This window comes from Amblyomma americanum, chromosome 7, assembly GCF_052857255.1.
Source record: "Amblyomma americanum isolate KBUSLIRL-KWMA chromosome 7, ASM5285725v1, whole genome shotgun sequence".
Lineage (NCBI taxonomy): Eukaryota > Metazoa > Arthropoda > Arachnida > Ixodida > Ixodidae > Amblyomma > Amblyomma americanum.
In genome coordinates this window covers 33,162,554-33,183,375 of record NC_135503.1, presented here as the reverse complement: position 1 = coordinate 33,183,375, position 20,822 = coordinate 33,162,554, and the positions used below count along the sequence as shown (strand labels likewise).

Sequence of the window (20,822 nt, the reverse complement as noted above, 5' to 3'; positions counted from 1 at the left end):
AGCCGCGAAATAACAGAATGTGCTGAACACAGGCCCTGAAGGTCAGGTGCGCGTTTTTTACTGGGAGGTTAAAAACAGGACAGTGACCAGTGTCTAATGAGAATGTTTAAGCTTTAGCTTAGAGCGCAGAACGTCTTGGCGCTCTGCCAAGTTCGCAGAGCGTGCCCCTCCCCCCCTCTTTCCTTTCACCCCCCTGCGGGAGGTCTCCTCAAAATATAAAAAAAAAACAAATGATGTTATCGGTGGGCACCTTGCCCAGGTGCACTGCCAAGGTCCACTCCCCCCTCCCTCCCTCACTTCCTCCCACCCTTCTGGCTGGAGCTTTCCTCAAAAGATAACAAACAAGCTGTAAAGTCGGTGTCCGGCAGCATCTTGGCGCGCTACCAAGGTCTGAGCGAAAACTGAGTAACTCCCTAGGGTGGAAAACAAAAAAAAAAAAGTAATTTCTGGCGGACAAAAGTGAGGGGGGTTCATTATGGGTTCGTTACGCGAGTAATTCGGTACTATCTCTTGCAAGCTGAAAGTAAGGAGCAGCAAAGTCCGCAATTTTTAAAGCTGGCTTTTTGCAGAAAGATTATTTTGTTGAAGTTCACGGATTTTTTGGGCTCTTCGATTATTTGGACCGCGATGCAAGGCAGCTTTCCTTATCTTGTTGTTCCTTTTGCATTGTTTGTTTTGAACGACATGAGCAGTGAACAGGGTCCGTGAAACAAGCTGGCCTTCCTCTTCTCTTAGGAGCCAGGAAAGTCTTGTGGCCGACTTGCGGAAGCAGGTGTCCAACCTGGAGCAGCAGGAAAGGCAGTCGTCCATCCAGCTGGCTGACCTGAACCGTGCCCTCAAAAGCCAGGAGCAGGGCACAAAGGCCCTGGAAGCCAAGTAAATGTTTTCAAGTTCGCCTCGTGACTTCGCTCAGAACATGGTGGGGGGGAACAAAGAAATCTGCTCGTTTTTTTTTTTCTTGTTTGCCAAAATAACCAGTTTCTAGAATTTTTCAGAGTAACTCTAAAGCAACGGCCAATACTTGCTGTTTCTCACCAGTTCGTTCTTGTAACCTGTGCCTGCGGCTGCATCCAGCTGACACATCATTAAAGGGACACTGCGGAGAAGTTGAAGTTGACTTGTATTGATAGAATATCGTCTCCTAATTACCAAATGCCACTCTTGCATAAAGCAAAGCTCCGGTAAGGTAGAAAGAAGTAAAATGGAGGTATCGCCATCACAGGCCAATCTCACAAGTACAAGTGCGATGATAACATAAAAAAAATAATGCATTTCTGAGGCTGACAAGTGTGCATGAAGGTTACACGTCTGTATGTTTAAATAAGTTTTTCTTTTGCAAAAATGCTAGGGCATTTTTATCACGCAAGAAAGCACCGGAAGCTTTGCTTGCTGCCAACATTGACTCATAGACAGCCGCCTATTCTTTGTATCCAGTTAGTCCAGCTTGCTCAGCTCTCATAAGCATTGCACGGTCTGCGGGCCTTAGGTTACTTAAGTGCAGGATGGAGTTCTTTCAAAGATTCATAGGAAAGCTGGTGCAAATGATGGGATGGCTGATAAAAGATGCCTGCAACGCTCGGCTGGCATTGACGTTATTTTTTGAACTTACGTCAGTCCAGAGTTATCAGAGTGGTGAGAATAAGTTAAACTTCAGATTCAAATTTCTCAGTAGTAAAGGTTTCTCCTGCCACCGGAAAAAGCTTCAACAAAGCCACTGGTTTTATTGAGTGAATTCAGCATTTTGAGAGCGAACTTAGCATTCTATTTCAGCGGCGCTGTCACTCAAGTTGGGAATTTTTAAAATTTTTCGGAGCTCCTGTGTTGATTCCCCATGCATCATGGTGATGGGAAACCGCCAATGTGTACAGTCACTGAACTGTCTCGTGTTCTTGCAGAAACGCTAACATGGAAGTCAAGATTCGGGAATTGGAAGCAGCGAGTGACACCGCCAACCGAGAAGCTCGTCGGCTTGAGGCTGAGCTCCGGAAATCGGCACAGGATCTGGAACAACGCTCACAGGACCTGGCGCAGCTGCAAAACCGATTGGCCAACACGAAGGTCAGTGCAGTGTCACAACATTTTTGCAGAGCTTACGAAGCAACGTCAGCACATTGAAGTGCTGCTTGCCATTTCTGTCGACAAAAAAAAAATATTCAGCCAGATAATACAGTAAAGAATATACAGAAAGTGGCACACAGGACTTAGCACTACTCCTGTGGGCTGCTTTCTTGTGTTCGTCTTGGTTGCACTACAATTCTTTTGCTACAAAATGCACCATCTAGCCCAACAAAAAGTTCTTCTATAGTAAAACCTCATTGATACGTTTTTTTAATTGTGGGAAGAAATGTATTATCCGGGAAAACATATAATCCAAACCGCCTGATTTTGAAAAATGTAACTGTTAAATGAAGTTTGAAGACATTTATTGACAATTTCACTTCATAAAAATTTCGATGGGCATTTCTTGGCACAAGAGCTGAACAGATCATATTCCAGTGCTCGCTGAATTCAGTCCACGTTCGCGCTGTCTTTAAATTCGTAACAGAACCGGTCCGTTGGCGGCAGTGATGAAAGTAACCAAAATCTCTTCCTTGTCATTTTCGGATGCTTCGCCCCTTTCCACCCAAGTACTGTGGGAAAGCCACCGCAACGGCTGATTGTCGCAGTGTTTTTGCTTTTTAAGCTGTGCTTCCCAGACCCTGCTCATTCATATACAGGGTGTCCAGGCTAACTTTATCCAAGAGTAAGATATTTCAGGTAGGCCAGGGAAACCACATACATACGCCTACCAACTGGCATGCACATCATAGGCAATTTTTTCTTTTGCAATTAATTAATTAGCAATTAAGATAATTTTTCTAAATACGTAAATGGTGACTTTAGACAGCAAATGTGAATAGCAAAGTTGGAGAGCATCTTCAGAAACCCCCATCTGCATCGGTGTAGTTTGTAGAAAGTTCGCCTCTTGTCTCTTATGCGCCATGAAGAAACCTCAGCGTTTCTTCTCTTCAGCGTTTCTTCTCTTCATACCGCGTCCCCGCAGAAATGGCCATCGTAAACGCTAGCGCGCAGTTTTTATTTTTGTTCTTGGTGGAGATGATAATGATGTTGGTGCTTCACCTTGTAGCATCGAGGCACTACAGAGAAGCCATTACGGCAGGTGACTACTGGAAAAAAAACGTTGCGTGCCCTCTCGTTCGGCCCACTTGTATGTTTGCACAAGTGCGTTTGGTCAATACGCATATTATACGACCACAATTTGTTGAAATTTTAAATGTAGTAGCCGGGAAATCGTGTTTTCCGGGAACATATTAACTGGGAGAAATATATAGTAGCTCTATGGGACACTTTTAATGTCCGCGATTTTCAGTGTATGAACCGGGAAATCGTATGGACCGAGAATGTATCATTGAGGTTTTACTGTAATCTGTGGAAGCCTCAAAAAAGCAAATTAGATTCGCTATGCGAAACTTTTTTTTTTCTACAGGCATGTTAAACTTACATGTAAAGTATGTCAGTGGCTGCAAATTTTAACGTCAAAACAATTTATCAAATGAATGCTCAGAGGATCATAGAATCACATTTTTTTTTTCTAATATGCACATGATGCTAGAAATGCTGAAAAAGTTGTCTGTATGAGTATGTCAATTATGTTACCAAGCTGATTGTTCTGAAAAATATTATTTTCTGCGTTCACTGGCTAGCACACTCCCAGATGAAGCTTTTTGCAACAAGCTGGTCAAAAAATATGTGCCTGACCCTCACTGCATAGCCTACATTCAAGTTTTGTTCAAAACTACCATTTGGGACACTCGTTACAGTGATCACCTGAGAGAGTTGCTTGTAACAAAAGCCATTATGGATTTCATTGACATCAGCTGAAATGAATGTTATGCAGCTGTTTTGCAATGTTACATTCTCACTTCTGTGTGTCTTGTGTGCCTCACTTTATGCCATCGACGTGTCTTTTCCCTCGATGTAGACTCAGCTGCTTGCTGTGGAGAACCAGAAGCAGTGCCTGGAGAAGGAACGCTCTCAGAGCTGCGCCGAGCTGAAACGCGAATCTACTCGCTGCCAAGACCTTGAGTCTCAGTTGCAGAAGGCAAAGGAAAAGATGGACGAGCTGCAGCAGTCAATTGGCCAGAGTAGTGGAGCTACAGAACGGCTGCGGACAGAACTCGACAGATCACAGAAATACGTGACAGATTGCAACGTGAAGATTCAGAAGCTCGAGTCCAAATTGGAAGGCTGTGATCGACGCGAAAGGGAAGCAATTGAGAAAGTGTTGGCTCTGGAGTGTAATGTTCAAGACCTGCAGAAGGCGGCAGCGGAGAGCCATGTCCTTGCCAAAGCATTGCGTGAAAAAGAAGCAGAGGTATCCATGCTCGCAAAATCAAAGCAGGCCCTTGAAGAGACCGTGAAGCAGCTTTCGAGTGAGGTCGCAGCTTTATCGTTAGAGCTGTCGGATGAAAAAGCACGTGTTGCTCTTCTCGAAAAGGAAATTGCTGATGGTAAAGACCTTGTCTCCAGGGCGGAGAAACTGCAAAAAGATTATGAGGAAGCTGCACAGCATGTGGAAAAGATGAAAGCCTCGTTGCGAAACAGTGAGCAAGAAAAACAAGAACTTCAGGACGAACTGGCTGGTCGGGTAGTCGAATGTGAAAAGGTGCCTGGCCTGGAGAGTGCACTTCAAGAATGCAAAGCACAGCTTGCCAAGAGTGAGACACGAGTTCGAGAACTTGAAGGCTTGCTGTCTGAGAGGGAAAATGAGAAGATGAACCTGCTGAAAAGCCTGTCGGAGAAAGAAATGACCCTGAAAGATTTCGAAAGCAAGGCTGACACGCTGCAAAGAGACGCCGAGAAAGTTGACATTGAGCTCGGGTCAGTTAGAGATCGGCTCCTGAAGAGTGATGAAGCACTGAAGGGGCATGAATTAGCCCTCAAGGAACGAGAAGTGCTTCTCGAAGGGGTGAAGAAGGAGCTTGATGACGCTGTCCAAAAAGTACAGAACCTCCAACAGGCTGAGGCCGAGCAGCGGCAGCTCGCCCAAGAGAAAGAAGCCGAAATCACGGCCTTGAAGCAAGATATATCTGCAGAAAAAGAACTCTCCAAGTTGCTGGAGCAGCAGAGTCTGAGTATCCTTGAGATGGAATCTTCCAAGAGTGCCTTAGAGTTGGAGCTAGTACGCATGGAGGAAAGGTATGCAGCACTGCAGCAAGAGCATGAGAAGTGCCTTGAGCTTGTAGAATCGAAGGACACAGACGTCCTTACTTTGCGCAGCCTTGTTCAGGAAAAAGAAGCAGTGATGGAGAACCTTCAGGGCAGACTTGCAATTGCTGAAAAGAACGGATCTCGTCTAGCTGGGGAAATGTGCAGGGAGAAGCAAGCTCTTGAAGAGAAGTTGTCTCTGGCCATGAGCGACATCAGCAGCCTGAAGAAGGAGCTGAACGAGCAGGCTGAGCTGCAGCGGAAGGTTGCTGGTGAGGTCGAGGCCATGAGTGCAGAGCTTGCCGAGCAGCGTACTTCGAATGAGGTGCTTCTCGAAGAAAAGAAATTGCTGGTATTTGCACAGGTGGCCCTGGAAGAGGAGGTGGCTGCGAGCAAGAGGAGGATAGAAGAACTGCAGGAGACACGCGCCGCACTCGATAGCCAACTCTCGGCCAGAGGCGCCCAAGTCCAAGCCTTGCAAGAGGAAATAGACAGGCTTCTCCAGCATGAGGTGGCTCGTGTTCAAGGAGAACTTTGCCTGAAAAATGCAGAGATTGACGGGCTGAAGAGAGCAATAGAGGACCACTGCGAAAAGCAAAAGGAGTCGGAGATTTTGCGACAGCAGGTTGCTGCTGCTATGAACCAGTGCTCACTGTTTGAGCAAGAGTGCGAGGCCCTCAGGCAGAAGTGTGAGGTGGCAGCATCGAGGGAGAAAGAGCTGCTCAGTAAGCTGCAAGTCTTGTCCTGCCAGCGGGATGAAGAGAGTGCCGAGAGGGAGGCCTTGGAACATGATTTGGTGGAGCGAAATGCGGTAGGTGTGCTTTCTTGTTGCAGTGCTCGTTTCTGTTATTGCTTTCATCTGGCAGAATATGCTTGTCAACACATTAATATGTGGTTCTGGTGAGTTTGCCCTGGGGCGGGCATCTAAAATGCTACTTGTCCTCTTTTTTTGTGCACCCAGGAAGCACTGATTCGTCTCACTGCTACTGCCCATCTGAACTAACATGAACTAAACCTAAAAAATTCTGAGAGCACTTAGTCTGCTTTTGGTGGAGAAATGGGAAAGCATGTCTTTTGAGGAAAGGAAAGGGAGCAGTAGCTCTCCCATTTCTACATCTCGGTGGATACCTCAACAGTGCCTTAAAGCATGCAACTGAAGGTGCATACGTCACTGGTCCGAACCCCTGTCGCAAGCTAGCCTCCAGCTTGACTAAAACATGTAAGCTATATGCGAAGAGCAATGCTATGACACCACCCGTAATGCTGTACAACAAATGCTTGATCAAAATTTTGGTGTGAATGCAGTCAGGAAAGTTGCTACCTCATTGAGGTCAGCCAGTGATGCCATTACTGGGATTTCATCTCCGCTTTCATGGATTAGTGGGTGGGGTTGGGTACATTAACCGGCATCTAGCTTACTTTTCACAATGCCTGAACTCTTTGGAATCATCTGTCATGTGACTCATGACGTCCTATGATGCCGTTTTCTGCAGACACATTTTTTGCGGACATGACCTTAAAAGTGAGCCATATAATGCTTTTGCAATAAAAAGTCTAGTCCTGATTCTTTCCAATTTAGTGGCATGAAACATCTAGGTTGCAGCATGGATGCTCAAAAGCAGCTTAATGCTTTTGGTAGATGCAGAAACCAAAGGTTTATTTCAGGAAAATGATAGCAACTCCCAATTCAGATCGTATTCGCTGTTGGACGGTGAGACCTCTTCGCATGACGATGACTTAAGCAATGGAGATCTGGCAGCGCCGACCAAGCCTGTGTTTACTCAGACGCTGCAGCGGGGTTTGACCTTACCACATAGAAGCAGAACATAGCCATCAAGCACAATGCCATCAGATGCAAAATGTAAGGTTTTAGTGTTTGGTCACTGGGGCTAGGTGCAGAGAGTAGTTTTAGCCATCATTAAGTATGCATCAAGAGTGCAATTTTATGTGTGAACAGGTTGTACTTTTTATTTCATTTTTCTTGTAATAGTTTTTGCCATGTAAGGTACATTTCGTGTCAGTATACCATGTGTTCTTCGTTGCAACCGAGCACCATGTCCAGGCACGTTTGTGCTATTAAAAAGGAAGTGCTGTAGCCGTAATCAAGTGTGTAATAGTAAAAGGTCCCCATAGATTTGAACTCCCCATAATTCAAACCAAATCTCTCTCCTTCGAGTTCAAATTGTTCAGTCAGCTGTACTTGGCATTAATAATTGAAGTTTCAATGGGGGATACTGTATTTAGTCGCGTATAACCCGCACCAAAATTTGAAAAAATGCATTTAAAAAGTGGGGGTGCTGGTTATCTGCCAATTTTTTCTTTGGGGGTGGGATGTCGGCTTCATGGCAATGTGTGGCAGCCTCCCCCATCTTAAAGGGGCCCCGAAACACATTTTCTACGCATTGTTTTGCCTGTTGGTTGCATAGAATGAGTTATAGTGATGCTATTAGCATCGGTCATACCGCGTATACTGTGGTTTTTAATATTTTAATTAGCTCGCAAAATCAAATTCGTGGCGCTGACTGTATCACCATACAGTGGCGGTTTTTAGCAGCGGATATGACATCACGTTGTGCTAGCTTGATGATTGGACAAAGAGTAAATATACTGCGAATTGGGTTAATAACTAGAGACACGTTTTGTCAAGTTTTTGTGTTTTATATTACAGTAACAAAACCAGCTTGTTTGCCCTAGATAAAAGCACTGTAAATCAAGTAAAACAAAAACACGCCACCAGAAACACTGGATACTTTTTGCATCGAAAGACTTTGCGCCTCTCTGTAAACATCCTACGACCTAGCACTAAACACTTATGGCTACTCTCTATGTATCTGAGAGCGGCTTTGCGGAATCGATCCGATCGATCCATTGCACTCCATAAGCGTTCGTTTCGGTCCCATGGAAGGATGCGTTCGTTTCACATTTAGCAGGCAGTGCGCATCGTCAGTTTGTGGAGAATCACCGGGCGGTGGCGCCAGATGGCGCCACATTCCCGTCAACAGTGCGCGCTCCTTGCTCGCCGTGGCCAACCAGCGCGCTAGGAGCTTCTATAGAGCGACGGGCGATGGTTGGCGGTAAGCAGTAGTGGTGCGCGCTATGCTAAATGTGTCTGATATCTTGCGCAGGCTGTCACACCGTCGCAGTATCTCGCGCTCGATTTCGGATCCATAAGTAAAGGAACGTCACTGATCAGTGTTCCCTTCTGCGCCGTCGACATGACGGTGGAGCATCGCTGGGTCAGCTGGGCGTTCACATGGCTGTTGTAACCATGCAAACGGAGCTGCCAGCCTTGGCATGAACGAGTTACAGAGAACAGGCAACCATGGGGTGCAAACTTCCGCCACGTGCTAAGATAGGCTGTTTTGATTGGTCGCCCTGGGTGCCGTCATTGGGAGAGTGAAATGGGAATGGAAGGCTGCGCGAAAATAGAGTTGAGGGCAGCATTTTGTTTGCTTGTATTTTGAAATTTCTTCATTGAATTACTCCCGTTCCTGTGCATCGATTCTCGTAATTCTTTTTGAGTCAGCATCTGTGTGACATAAAGAATCCATCTGAAGCGTAACCGGCATCCGTTCAAGCGGTGTTTCACAGCCCCTTTAATCTACGCTTATCAAGCCGATGAGGGGCCAACGAAAGGCATAGCCAAATCCATATTCATAGTCTGTTTATTCTTCCCTAGGCCGTTGGCCACGTTTTCTTCAGTCAGCGTTGTTGACCCTAGTGTCAGGCGCCGCTTCGTGTACTACACCCAAGTTTGCACTGTTTGCCTGCTTTGTTTTGGCGCCATGAGTGCGACTCAGTGGCAGTGTTTCATAGCGAAAGAGAAGCTAATGATTATAGCCACTGCCGAAGAAATTGGCAACAAAGCTGCAGCTTGTACTGGATTTCTTCCGAGGCCACTGCACTGATGTGGCAAAGGCTCGCCGAGACCGGCACCGACCTTCTTATCATACCTGATGGCATAGCGCCCATGCTACAGCCACTCGACGTGTGCCTGAACAAGCTGTTCAAGGCACATGTGAAGCGGCTGTATGCTCAGTTGATGGCCGGTGGCCTTTACACCCTCCACTGACAGGACGCATGCAAAGGCCCGATATTCCATTGCTGTGCCAGTGGATCATGGATGCATGGAAAACTATACTGGCCGACTTGGTGCATAAAAGCTTTAAAAAATGTGCCATCAGTAATAGCTTGGATGGTTCCGAGGACGGCTACATCTTTGAGAGTAGCAATGAAGCCTCTGGTGTAGGTGATGAGAGTGGCGACAATTGAGAATCTCATAACCAGTGACGTGGTGGTAGTCGTTTGAACAAATGTTCTGAAAATGAAATGATCACTGAGTGTGCAGTTGTATCTTTCTAGCGCTCACTTTTTTTTTTTTTTTTACGGTAAACGTGCGGGTTATATGTGAGGTTTTTTTTCCTTTTTCGTGGAGTTCAAAGTTAGGGGTGCGGGTTATACGCTAGTAAATATGGTATGTTTTCTTAACTTCTGCATATCTCCACAAAGTGACCGTGGTTATGCATGGCTTGTTGTGCTAAGTACATGACTTGCTTTCCAAGAATTTTGAGCATTTATGGTTTTTGCATTGTGTGTGAAGATGATGAGCACTTATCGCAGCTCTTAAACTAGTGAATGAGCACAATGACCTCACTCGTTTTATGTTCCTCTTTTGCCTAGGAACGAGACGAAGGCCTGCTGCAGCTAGCATCAGCACAGAGCTACTTGGAGCAGGCACTTGTGGTTGGGACAGAAAAAGAGGCTCGCATCCATGAGCTCGAACGGCTTGCCACTGAGACGACGGCAGCACTGGATGCACAGAAAGAGGAGACAGCTTCACTCTCCGAAGCGCTTCGTGCTGCAGGTGACATGCTAAAAGAAGGCCAGGAGAGGCAGCTGCAACTCGAAAGGCAGCTAGAAAGCAGGGAAGCTACCATTGCAGCCTTAACCCAAGAGGCGACTCAGATGACGAATGCCGAGGCAGAGGCCATCGCAGCATTGAAAGAAAGGCTGGCAGCCTTTGAAGGTTTCCGAGAAGATGTGGAAGAACTGAGACAGCAGCTTGTCGAACGCAATGGGGAGAGGGACGACCTGTACATGGCACTGATGAGGGTTCAAAGCGAGACTGCAGTCAGGGAGCAGGAGCTTGGCCTGGCACTTGTGGAGGCCCTGGAAAGGGAAGCTGAGGGTCCAGTCAGACTGCTGCAGTACCTCAGGGACAACGGTGCAGCGCTGCAGCAAGCAGTTCCGTCCCATGCGCAAGGTCTTGCGAACCCGCTGCCACATGTTGTGTCTGCGCTGCTTGAAATGCATCGTACCGCCATCGGCCTTCTCGATGATTTGAGCAGTGCACTGCAGACCCGCCATGCATGCCTTCAGGAGGAATGTCAGCGGCTTGCTGCCCTGGACCCACGGCCCGAGGATAAAGTGGTATCCATTGATTCGGCACTGCAAAAGGTATTGGCCCAAAGGCAGGAAGTGACGGAGCGGATTGCCAGGGTGAAGGGCATGGCTGAAGCTGCAGTGCAGTGGGCGGAGTCATCATCCCTTGCTGAAAGAGTGGGGAGCTCACAGCAAGAAGAGGATCTTTCCTTACTGGACAGCTCTTCATTCACTGCACCAAAAGACAGCATTATGTTGGATGACACAGCCAGCCATCTTCCTGAAGAGTGAGTCGCATGTGTTGCTAACCTTCAAGGCTGTCTGGAGCAAGCTTTCCAGTTCACTTTCTACTTTAACTTGCTCAGCATGTTGCACTGAGCACACCCTAGAGAACACATGTACACTCGCTCAAAACCAGTTCAGTTGTGCTTGTAGATGTGATAGTTACACTGCTTTATTTATTTCATTATCAGTTTTTTTCTGCAGACCTATTTTATTCGATTGAATTTATGTGGAATCTCCCTAGGTGGAGTGAATTAGGTCTAAGGGAGCAATTACTCATTAGCATCCACCCAAGCACAGGCTTACGGCTACAAAGGAAAGGAAAGCTATACGGCTTTCACAGAAGCTTTTCTGTTGAAGAAAAGTTTGTCATGATTCGGGATTCGACCAGGATGAATTTTTCTTCAAATTTCCTCAACGCATGTGTCGCTCATTAAGCTAATGTGAGGATGCTGTATGCTTTCAGAATTAAGGCATTGTAGGCCATTGCGTAATGGTGTTGTTCATGGCTCTGCTTTCATGTTATTTGCCGTGATGCCACTGATTGTCAAAAACAGATGCCTGCAAAAGATGAATCTACCTTGAACTTGGATGCTGTGTGAGCTGCGTAATGATGATTGGAATGATGTAACTTTGTTTATGCAGCGTATCTAAAGAGCGCCATAGCTAACATGTTTATTCTACACTGGGGTGTAGCATTCATTTTTCTTCAGAGTAAACTGAGCACTAGGTCAAGGGAGAGCTTGTACCGATTGGAAAATTGGTGTGTGTTACGTTTACATACGTGTGGCAGGGCATCTTTTTACAATGAAAGCTTCAGTAGCTTCGTCAAAGAGCCAAACGTAGGGGAATAAAACAGTGTAGTCAATGTCAGACTACTTAGCATTACACATTACACTGTGGAAAGGAGGAAAGCCTGGCTTAAAGACAGTGTGAAGGTTTTTTGAGGAAACGAAAGGCATCAGCAACTATTTTTTTTCTCACTGTGTGGCTCTAGTATCCACCTACAGAGTGAACCAGTTATGCACCTTTCCCTTCCTCAAAATAATGTGTGAGACCATGAATAATGAGATTGGACAGTCTTGTTCCCAGTCTAGCCTTACTCGCTGTCTAGACCTGCCACTGGATTTCAGGAAAGGAAAGACACATAATTGGCTCACTTTGCCAAAGTGCACTGGTGGAGAATGAGAGAAAAGAGGGGGAAAAAAAAGACATGAATGGTGACTAAAAGCTTGTTTCCAGTTGGGGTTCATTCTTCCAGGGTGGGTCTGAGGTGTCCATGGACAAAGTGAGCCAGTTATGCGCCTTTTGCTTCCTCATATCCAGCTGGGGGTCTAGACCACTTCCAGCACCCTGGTCTAAACTGCGAATAAGGCTAGAACGGGAATTAGACTGTCTAATTTGCTGTGTGCAAATGTGCTCTGAACTGTGCCGGAAAGTAAGGATTGAAAGGGTCAGTTCATGATGCAGAACAACGCTATGAATCAGGTGTGTGTCCCTAGTCGTGCACAGCAGCTTCTAGTTGTGTCCTGCACCGCATGCAACGCTAGGTTAGTCCCGGCCGCGACAGCTGAGTTTTAAAGCAAAATGTGATCAAACTGACCCGCTTTAGTTCGTGTTGCTGGCTCTGCCATCATTATAGGTTGAGCACACCTTAGCCTTTACGACTTTTTTGTAGCTACTCCATCCAGCGCAAGACCCGGCATATAGGCCAGAATTATGCAAACAAATGAGTTCTCCTTGCATCTCTGTGTCTGCTACTAAATGTCAATGGGGCATCAAGAAAAAGATGCCGGGATGCCTGCAGGATATTCTAGGTGTTCAGATATGTACAAAGCATTTCCTGTTTGATGAGATCTGGAGCACCCATTTCAATGGCTCAGTGGGCCGGCTATGATATTTGGCTCCTGAGCCATGGTGTCTTTTCTAGAGATCTAGAGATTGAAGCCCAGCCATGCTGTCTACTCATCAGTGGAAGCGACATGCAAAAGTGCTCATTGTTGACTTTTCCTTACTGCACCTATCCAGTTTGATCAGTTTAAGTGGCAATGAAAAACTGCACAATTGCAGCCCTTCTTAGATGCCCAATGCCATCGTGTGCATCAGCTGAGAGACTAGAGTCTAGTTTAAAATTGTTTTCTTCTCCCAGAGAACTTTTTCTAACCTCTTCATGAAACCTCTGAGCCCTACTTGGTTGTATCGAGCAAGGATTCTTTATTTCTTGGCAGTGGCACTTTGAAACTGTGCTTGGCTTCAGATTCTATTGCATTGATTTTTGACTTATTTGATGAAAGTGAGAGTGACAGGTGTGAAGGCAATTCAGCAACTTCCCAACATTAGTCGAAGGCAGCAGCCTAAGTTTACGCATTGAAAAGAGCAAGCCTCATATAATGAAGTGTTTAAATAGCAAGCTTTGCTTTGGAAAGCACACAGTTGAACATGAAACTTTCTTTGCAATGCTTGTGAAGTGTGAATGTGCTGTGTAACCTTCAAGGACATTTTTGGAGGATGCGTCATGGCCACAGGTGCTGACTTTTTTTTTCTCTTGATCAGAATATTTTGGATGAGAGAGAGAGAGAATAAACATTTATTTGTAAAAAGGAGACCGGAGTGGATTGTGGGTGGGGTCCTCAGTCTAAGACTCCAGGGGCTTCCGCTGACGCTTTGGTGATGGCGACTAGCGCCTCCTGGTCTTCCAGGGTGCCTCTGGCCAGCGTCACCTCCCACTGCTCCAGCGCCGTGTTGTGCGGTTTTAAGTGGTTTAGCTGAGCATGTTCATGTAATGTGCGTGAATGTGGGAATTTCGCCACACCAAGGACATGTATCTGCGTATAATGCTGGGTGAATGCGGTGTAGGTGGTGGAGATTGGTGAAAGTAAGTGTTTGGTTGCATCTTAGGTGGTAGGAGTCTTCCGGGGAAAGTTTCTTATGTGGTGGGGGGTAGACACCTATTTAGGCGAAGGGTCTCTAGACTGGTTGAAAAATGGGTTGAGAGGGGGTAGAGAGTAGTCAGTGTGGCCCGCTCGGTTGATATAATCTCAAGCTAGGGCATCTGCCCTAATATTGCCATCGAGACCTGCATGTCCTGGGACCCAGGTGATGACATGATCATACTGGAGATGGCCGCCCAGTACACGGAGAGCCGTGTGTGGCTCTACAGATGGCTTGGTAGTCTGTAACAATGTGGGTGCCATGGTGTTGGGTGTCGCTCATTTTCATGGTGATGGCTATTGCAATGGCTATTGCAGCCGCCGGATCTGGTGCAGTGAAGGATGCTCCAAGATAAGTGGTGTTTGTGTGATTGACAGCAGCGCAAGCATATCTATGGGGCTGTGCATAGGAAGCCACCTCCACATACATAACCGAGGTGTCTCGGCCGTATTGCTTACGGAGGCTGCAAAGACGTGCCTGACGGCGCGGGGCCTGTGACTCGTGGCTCATATGGCGAGGGATAGGGTCCACGTAAAGGCTTGAGCATTTGGAAGAACTCCATTCAGGGCCATGATCCTGGTGGCTTGCAGGTCACCTATCCTTTTGCCACATTGCTGACATTCTGCCGGCGCCACCTGGTGGCCGAACCTGTCACCTAGCGCGTGGCCGAACGTCTTCTTTCTCTCGAATGTGCTTGGCTGTTCAGCAAGCCTCGGCCGAGTAAACGGTTGTGCTTCCCGCGTCCTCTACGTTTGTCGGTGACATTTGGTGGAGCCGTGCTGGGTAACATCCCATGTACGCTGACCCCGTCGAAATCCTTGATGCTTCTTCTCGACACGCGGACGCCACACCTGTCCACAAAACCAGCCGTCGCCTGTGAGGCCTGCAACCCGAGTTTGAGCCACTGAAAAGGCCTGTGCGAGCTATGACTTCCACCACTGGCAGCCAGACAGGACAGTACTCCGATAGTGCCCAGCCGTTCGTCCTTCTCGCACCTCGGTTGCCACCATCCTTCCACGGAGACCGGTTCGAAGATGTTGAAGATTGGTTGGCCAGTTTTGACCGTGTTGCTGCGTTCAGCCAATAAGACGACGAGCGAAAGCTGATGAATGTTTATTTCGCACTGCAAGACTCGGCGAAAACGTGGTTAGAGAACCACGAGGCATCCTTCTCTAACTGGCCAGCTTTTCGCCGTGAGCTGCTCGCCACGTTCAGCTCGAATGAGCGAAAGGAAAATGCTGAAATTGTCCTTTGCTCCAGGTCACAGCAGTCCGAGAGCGTGGCCATGTTTATTGAGGACATGAGCCGCCTCTTCAATCGGGCTGACCCAGCCATGCCCGAAGATACAAAGGTGCGGCACCTTATGCTTGGGGTAAAGGAGCGGCTTTTTGCTGGCCTCATGCGCGACCCTCCGAGAACCGTCGCTGCCTTCGCCAAGGAAGCTACGAGCATGGAACGTTCATTGCAGGAACGGAGTGCCCAATACGGCCGTCAGGCAAATGTAGCAGCCGCTCACTACTGCACGTCCTTGCCAGGCCCTGGGGATGAGGCACTGCGAGAGCTTGTGCGGAGCATTGGTCGCGAAGAGCTGCGACACCTCTACTTGGATGCTCCGTCGGCAAGCATACCTTCCACAGGCGATGTCCTCCGTGACGAAATTCGGCGAGCGGTGCAGCCACCACCAGCACCACTATCGGAGCCGCACGTGGTGTCCTACAGCGATGCCCTGCGCCAACCTGCCCCCGCGCTGCAAGCGTTTCGCCCCGTTGCTGAACCACGACCACCTCATCGTTACCTGCGTCCCGTCGAGCAACAGCGGGACATGTGCCCTCCTTTGAGCAAAGCTCACGTATGGCGAACATCCAACAATCACCCGCTCTGCTACCACTGCGGGGAGCCCGGCCATATTCTGCGGAATTGCCTGTATCGGCGGATAGGTTTGAGAGGATTCCCAGAGGATGCACCTCTACCGCACTATGGTGAAAGACCGCAGGACATAGAGGAGTACCTGGCCACTCAGGTGCTGCCCCGACCTCGCAGTGGCTCCAATCGCGATCGCCGTCCCCGAGGCGCTTTGCTTCGCCCAGTCGGCCCTCATCCCCTGGTCAGTTCAGAGGCACGTCCCTTCGCCGGGAAAACTGAAGACTGCGTCCTCCGGGGGTAGGGCCACTGCCACTGCACAGAGTCAGCAGCCTCCACCCGACAATTTGATGCGACGGCCCGAGCGGCGGCGACCCTATCCGACGTGCTGCGAACGATTAGTTGCTGCTGAAATTTTAGTAACCGCCGACAGTCATGAAGTGACCGCACTCGTCGATACCGGCGCTGATTTTTCTGTGATGAGCAGGCAGCTCGCCGCAACCCTCCGTAAGGTTCTGGCGCCTTGGTGTGGACCCGTGATCCGCACCGCCGGTGGTCATGTAGTGATGCCGATCGGCGTCTGCACCTGTCGCATCCAGATCCACGGTCTTACTTTCACTGACTCCTTTGCCGTATTACGTGACTGTTCGAAAGATCTCATTCTGGGCATGGATTTCCTTCAAGAATATGGTGCGGTCATCGACCTTCGGGAGCTTATGGTATCTTTTTCCGCCCAGCGAGTCGTTGATACCAACACCGAGCCCTGCAGAGTAATGTTGCGCTTATGTGACGACCACATAACAATCCCTCTGCGAGCCAGCAAGTTCATCACAATCGAGTGTAATGACAGCACCGGCACTGTTGGCATAGATGAGGCGAACGTGTCGCTGCTACTCACTCGGCGAGTTTGTGTCGCTCGAGGCCTAGTAGAACTTGCCAACGGTCGCACGGACATCTTAGTCACCAACTTTACCCGTGAACAACAGCATTTAACGAAGGCAGCGGTCATCGCTTATTTTGACGAGCTTGGAGAGTGTTCCAGACAGTGCTCTTTGTCCACCACGTCAGACATCGACGATGCAACGGCTACAGCCATTCCGACCGACGTAAACCCGCACCTCTTGGCCAGTCAGAAACGCTGCTTGGAAAAGCTCCTCTCTTCCTTCCGCGACTGTTTTGCATCAACTTCCAAGGTGCGACAGACGCCGCTTACCAAGCACCGAATTATCGTTGCTGACGACCAAAGACCACTATGCCAGTGCCCTTATCGCGTGTCTTCAAAAGAACGTGACACCATCCGCCATCAAGTTACACAAATGCTCCAGGACGATGTCATACAACCGTCCACAAGCCCCTGGGCATCGCCTGTTGTCCCCATCACGAAGAAAGATGGCAGCCTCAGGTTCTGCGTGGATTACAGATGCCTCAATAACGTCACGAAAAAGGATGTGTATCCTCTGCCACGCATTGATGACTTCCTAGACCGCCTGCGTCATGCCACCTAGTTTTCGTCCCTTGACCTCCGCAGTGGGTATTGGCAAATAGAGGTCGACGAATGCGACCGAGAGAAGACCGCCTTTATTACTCCTGACGGTTTGTGCGAGTTTAAGGTGCTCCCTTTTGGCTTGTGCTCGGCCCCTGCCACATTCCAACGAATGATGGGCACCGTGCTGTCTGGCCTGAAGTGGCAGTCATGCCTCGTATATCTCGACGATGTTGTGATCTTCTCTGACAGGTTCGACGAGCACCTGAAACGTTTGCGTGCTGTTTTCGAGGCCATACGTTCCGCTGGTCTCCCTCTCAAGCCAGAAAAATGTCACTTTGCGCTTCACGAGTTAAAGTTTCTTGGTCACATTGTCAGCGCGCGAGGTGTTAGTCCTGACCCCGAAAAGACAGCTGCCGTAGCTGCCTTCCCCAAGCCAACAGACAAACGGAGCCTGCATCGTTTCTTGGGCCTCCGCGCGTACTATCGCCAGTTTGTTCGCAATTTCTCCAAGCTAGCAGAGCCTCTGACCCGCCTGACGAAAGACGCTGAACCCTTCTTCTGGGGCGAGGACCAGGAAAGAGCCGTCACAGAACTCAAGTCCCGTCTCCAATGAGTGCCTGTGCTTGACCACTTCGACAAAGAGGCTGACACGGAACTGCACACTGATGCCAGTAACGTTGGTCTTGGTGCGGTCCTTGTTCAGCGGCAAGATGGTCTAGAATGCGTGATTGCTTACGCCAGTCGCACTTTATCCCATTCCGAAGTCAATTATTCCACCACGGAAAAGGAATGTCTGGCTGTGCTGTGGGCAGTAACGAAGTTTCGACCGTACTTGTATGGCCGCCCGTTTCGGGTCGTGAGCGACCATCATTCACTGTGTTGGCTGGCAAACCTGAAAGATCCCTCGGGGCGGCTTGCTCGATGGAGCCTTCGGTTACAAGAATTGGATGTCACCATCGTGCACAAGTCCGGCCAGAAACACAGTGATGCTGACTGTCTCTTTCGCGCTCCTATTCCCTGCCCTACGGACGAGTCCGACGACGATTCCGCTTTTCTCGGTGCTGTCACCACATTTACCCTTGCCCGCCAACAGAGGGACGACTCCGAACTGCTGCCCCTCATCGAGTACCTAGAAGGAACCGCTCCATCACCACCGCGACTCTTCAAGCGCGGACTTTCATCGTTTTGCTTGCGTGATGATGTCCTCTACAAAAAGAACTACGGCCCGAAGGACACTCTCTATCTGCTTGTAGTGCCTACAATGCTTTGGCACAAAGTTCTGCGTGCGTGCCACGACGACCTTCCCTCAGGCCACCTCGGGTTTTCCCGCATGTTAGCGCGCATGCGCCACAAGTACTACTGGCCCAGGCTTGCTGCAGTTGTCCACCGTTACGTGCAAACCTGTCGTGTCACGCCACCGACTAAACCAGCCGGGCTCCTGCAGCCTATCGATCCCCCGCGCCTCCCATTTCAACACGTCTGCATGGACTTACTCATCCCATTTCCGGCGTCTTTCATGGGTAACCGGTATATTGCTGTTGCCACTGACTATCTTAGCCGCTACTGTGAGACCAAGGCCCTTCCCCATGGCACCGCCGCCGAAGTTGCACATTTTTTCAAACCGCGTTTACGTCAGCACGTACGAGCGAGGTGTACTTCGACTCAGTGGCACCAGCCATCGCAAGACTACAGCTTACCATCTGCAAACAAACGGACTGACTGAGTGGCTTAATAAGTCAATTTTGCCGATATGCTTTCTATGTATGCCGACGTTGACCATGCGAATTGGGACCGGATACTGCCTTACATCACGTTCGCCTACAACACTGCGCTCCATGAAACGACGCACTTCATTTCGTTCCATTTGGTGCACGGTCGCGAAGCCTTGACCATGCTGGATGCCATGCTTCTTCCGGATCCTACTCCCTCTTCTGTCGTGGATGCTGAACAATTTGTTCGTGACGCTGAAGCCGCTCGCCAAGTTGCTCGACAGCGAATCCGGTGCCAACAACAACGCGACGCCGAGCGCTACAACCTCCGCCGCAGGGAGGTGATTTATACACCCGGTGACCGAGTCTGAGTGTGGAGTCCGATCCGTTTGCGAGGGCGGTCTGAGAAGCTTCTTCGCCGTTACTTTGGTCCATACCAGGTGTTACGCCGCCTCAGCGCGGTGACCTACGAGGTGCTCCCTCAAGGAACTGTCCGGTCGTCTCGACAACCGAAGTCCGAAGTAGTCCACGTGGCGTGAATGAAGCCGTATTACTCCCCTTAGCCCCTTTCTACAAAGACACTCGCGCTGCTACCTGGAAGCCTTACGTATGTTTTTTTCCCCCTCGCTTGCGGCATCAAGTCGATGCCTCTTGGAAGGGAGGGGGCAATGCCACATTGCTGACATTCTGCCGGCGCCACCTGGGGGCCGAACCTGTCACCCAGCGCATGGCCGAACGTCTTCTTTCTCTTGCGCGGCTGTTCGGCAAGCCTCGCCCGGATAAACGGTTGTGCTTCCCGCGTCCTCTACGTTTGTTGGTGACACTTGATCAGATGGCCCTACCCGCCAAAGTGGTGTGGAAACGAGTCTGTTGGGAGTTCAGCTAGAATAGCCTCCTGGGTTTCCGCAAATGTGTTGTGAATCCCGAGTGCAAGAAGTCTAGTGGTGGATGTACACATGGGAAGTCCCAGAGCTATTCTAAAGAGGGTAAGGATAAGGATATCAATCCTACTTTCGGTGGTGCGATCAATATTGTGGTATGGGACACCATACTGGATTCAACTCATGGCCAGGTATTGACGAGGCGGATGGTGTCATCCTCGCGCATGCCCTTGCGATGTCCAGCAATATGTCATACCATACATGCGATATTGAGCACAGATGTGCATAGAGCAGCAATGGTGTGGGTGGGCTTGCCTTCATGCTGGACCCAGAGGCTAAGCACTCGGGTAAGTGATTTTTCTTCTATAGGGTGGTTGTGAATTTCGAGCATGATTGGGCCGGGTGAGCGATAGCGGGGACCATGAATACGGATGATTTCCAATTTCTCCAATGCACAATTGCATACCGCTGGTCTGAACAAAATGCTCGACCACAGTGATGGCTGTTTGTAGGGCTTCTCTTTGGGAGTGAGGGATCCTCTGGTTGACCAGATGGTGATGTCATCTGCATACATGGTATATCCTATGTCGAAGAGTGTAGAGAGCTTGTGGGCGAGATGGGGCCATGGCTATATTGAATAGTAGTGGTGATAGGACAGCACCTTGTAGAGTGCCCTTGTGAGGTGTTTGGTAGGGAGACGGTCTAGTAGATCTAGTAGTAGTAGGCGCCCATAATGTCAGGTGCTAGAAGAAGGTGCTCTCCGCCAGGAGGTATCCCTGTGACGACTTCATGTTTGAGAAGAACAAAGGCGTCTTGAGTAGAAAGACCTGAAAGACCTTGTCGAAAGCTGAGCATAGAAGGGGGAAAGAGATTACGATCTTCAATATAGTTTTGCAGGCGTGTTTGGATGGTTCGCTCGTATAGCTTGCCAAAGCAGGAGGTTGTAACCAATCGTAACTGATTATCGTTATATCTCGACCTGCAAAACAAAAAGAACACACCGACTTATTCCCTCATGCATGTAGCCACTGCCACGGGCCCTCCGGTCCAGGGTGCACTAGGTCTTTGACCTCTGCCAAGTTC

General features: G+C 49.0%; 1 protein-coding gene across 2 annotated transcripts in view; it reads left to right on the top strand.

Moving 5' to 3' along the window:
- LOC144098817 (uncharacterized) overlaps window positions 1-20,822 on the top strand; it is a 67,101-nt gene that overhangs the window by 18,057 nt on the left and 28,222 nt on the right. For both annotated transcript variants that reach the window (XM_077631706.1, XM_077631705.1), the window contains exons 8-11: window positions 736-876; window positions 1,896-2,058; window positions 3,983-6,019; window positions 9,889-10,877. In XM_077631706.1, coding sequence (XP_077487832.1) covers window positions 736-876; window positions 1,896-2,058; window positions 3,983-6,019; window positions 9,889-10,877 — 3,330 coding nt within the window. The remainder of the gene's footprint in view (window positions 1-735; window positions 877-1,895; window positions 2,059-3,982; window positions 6,020-9,888; window positions 10,878-20,822) is intronic.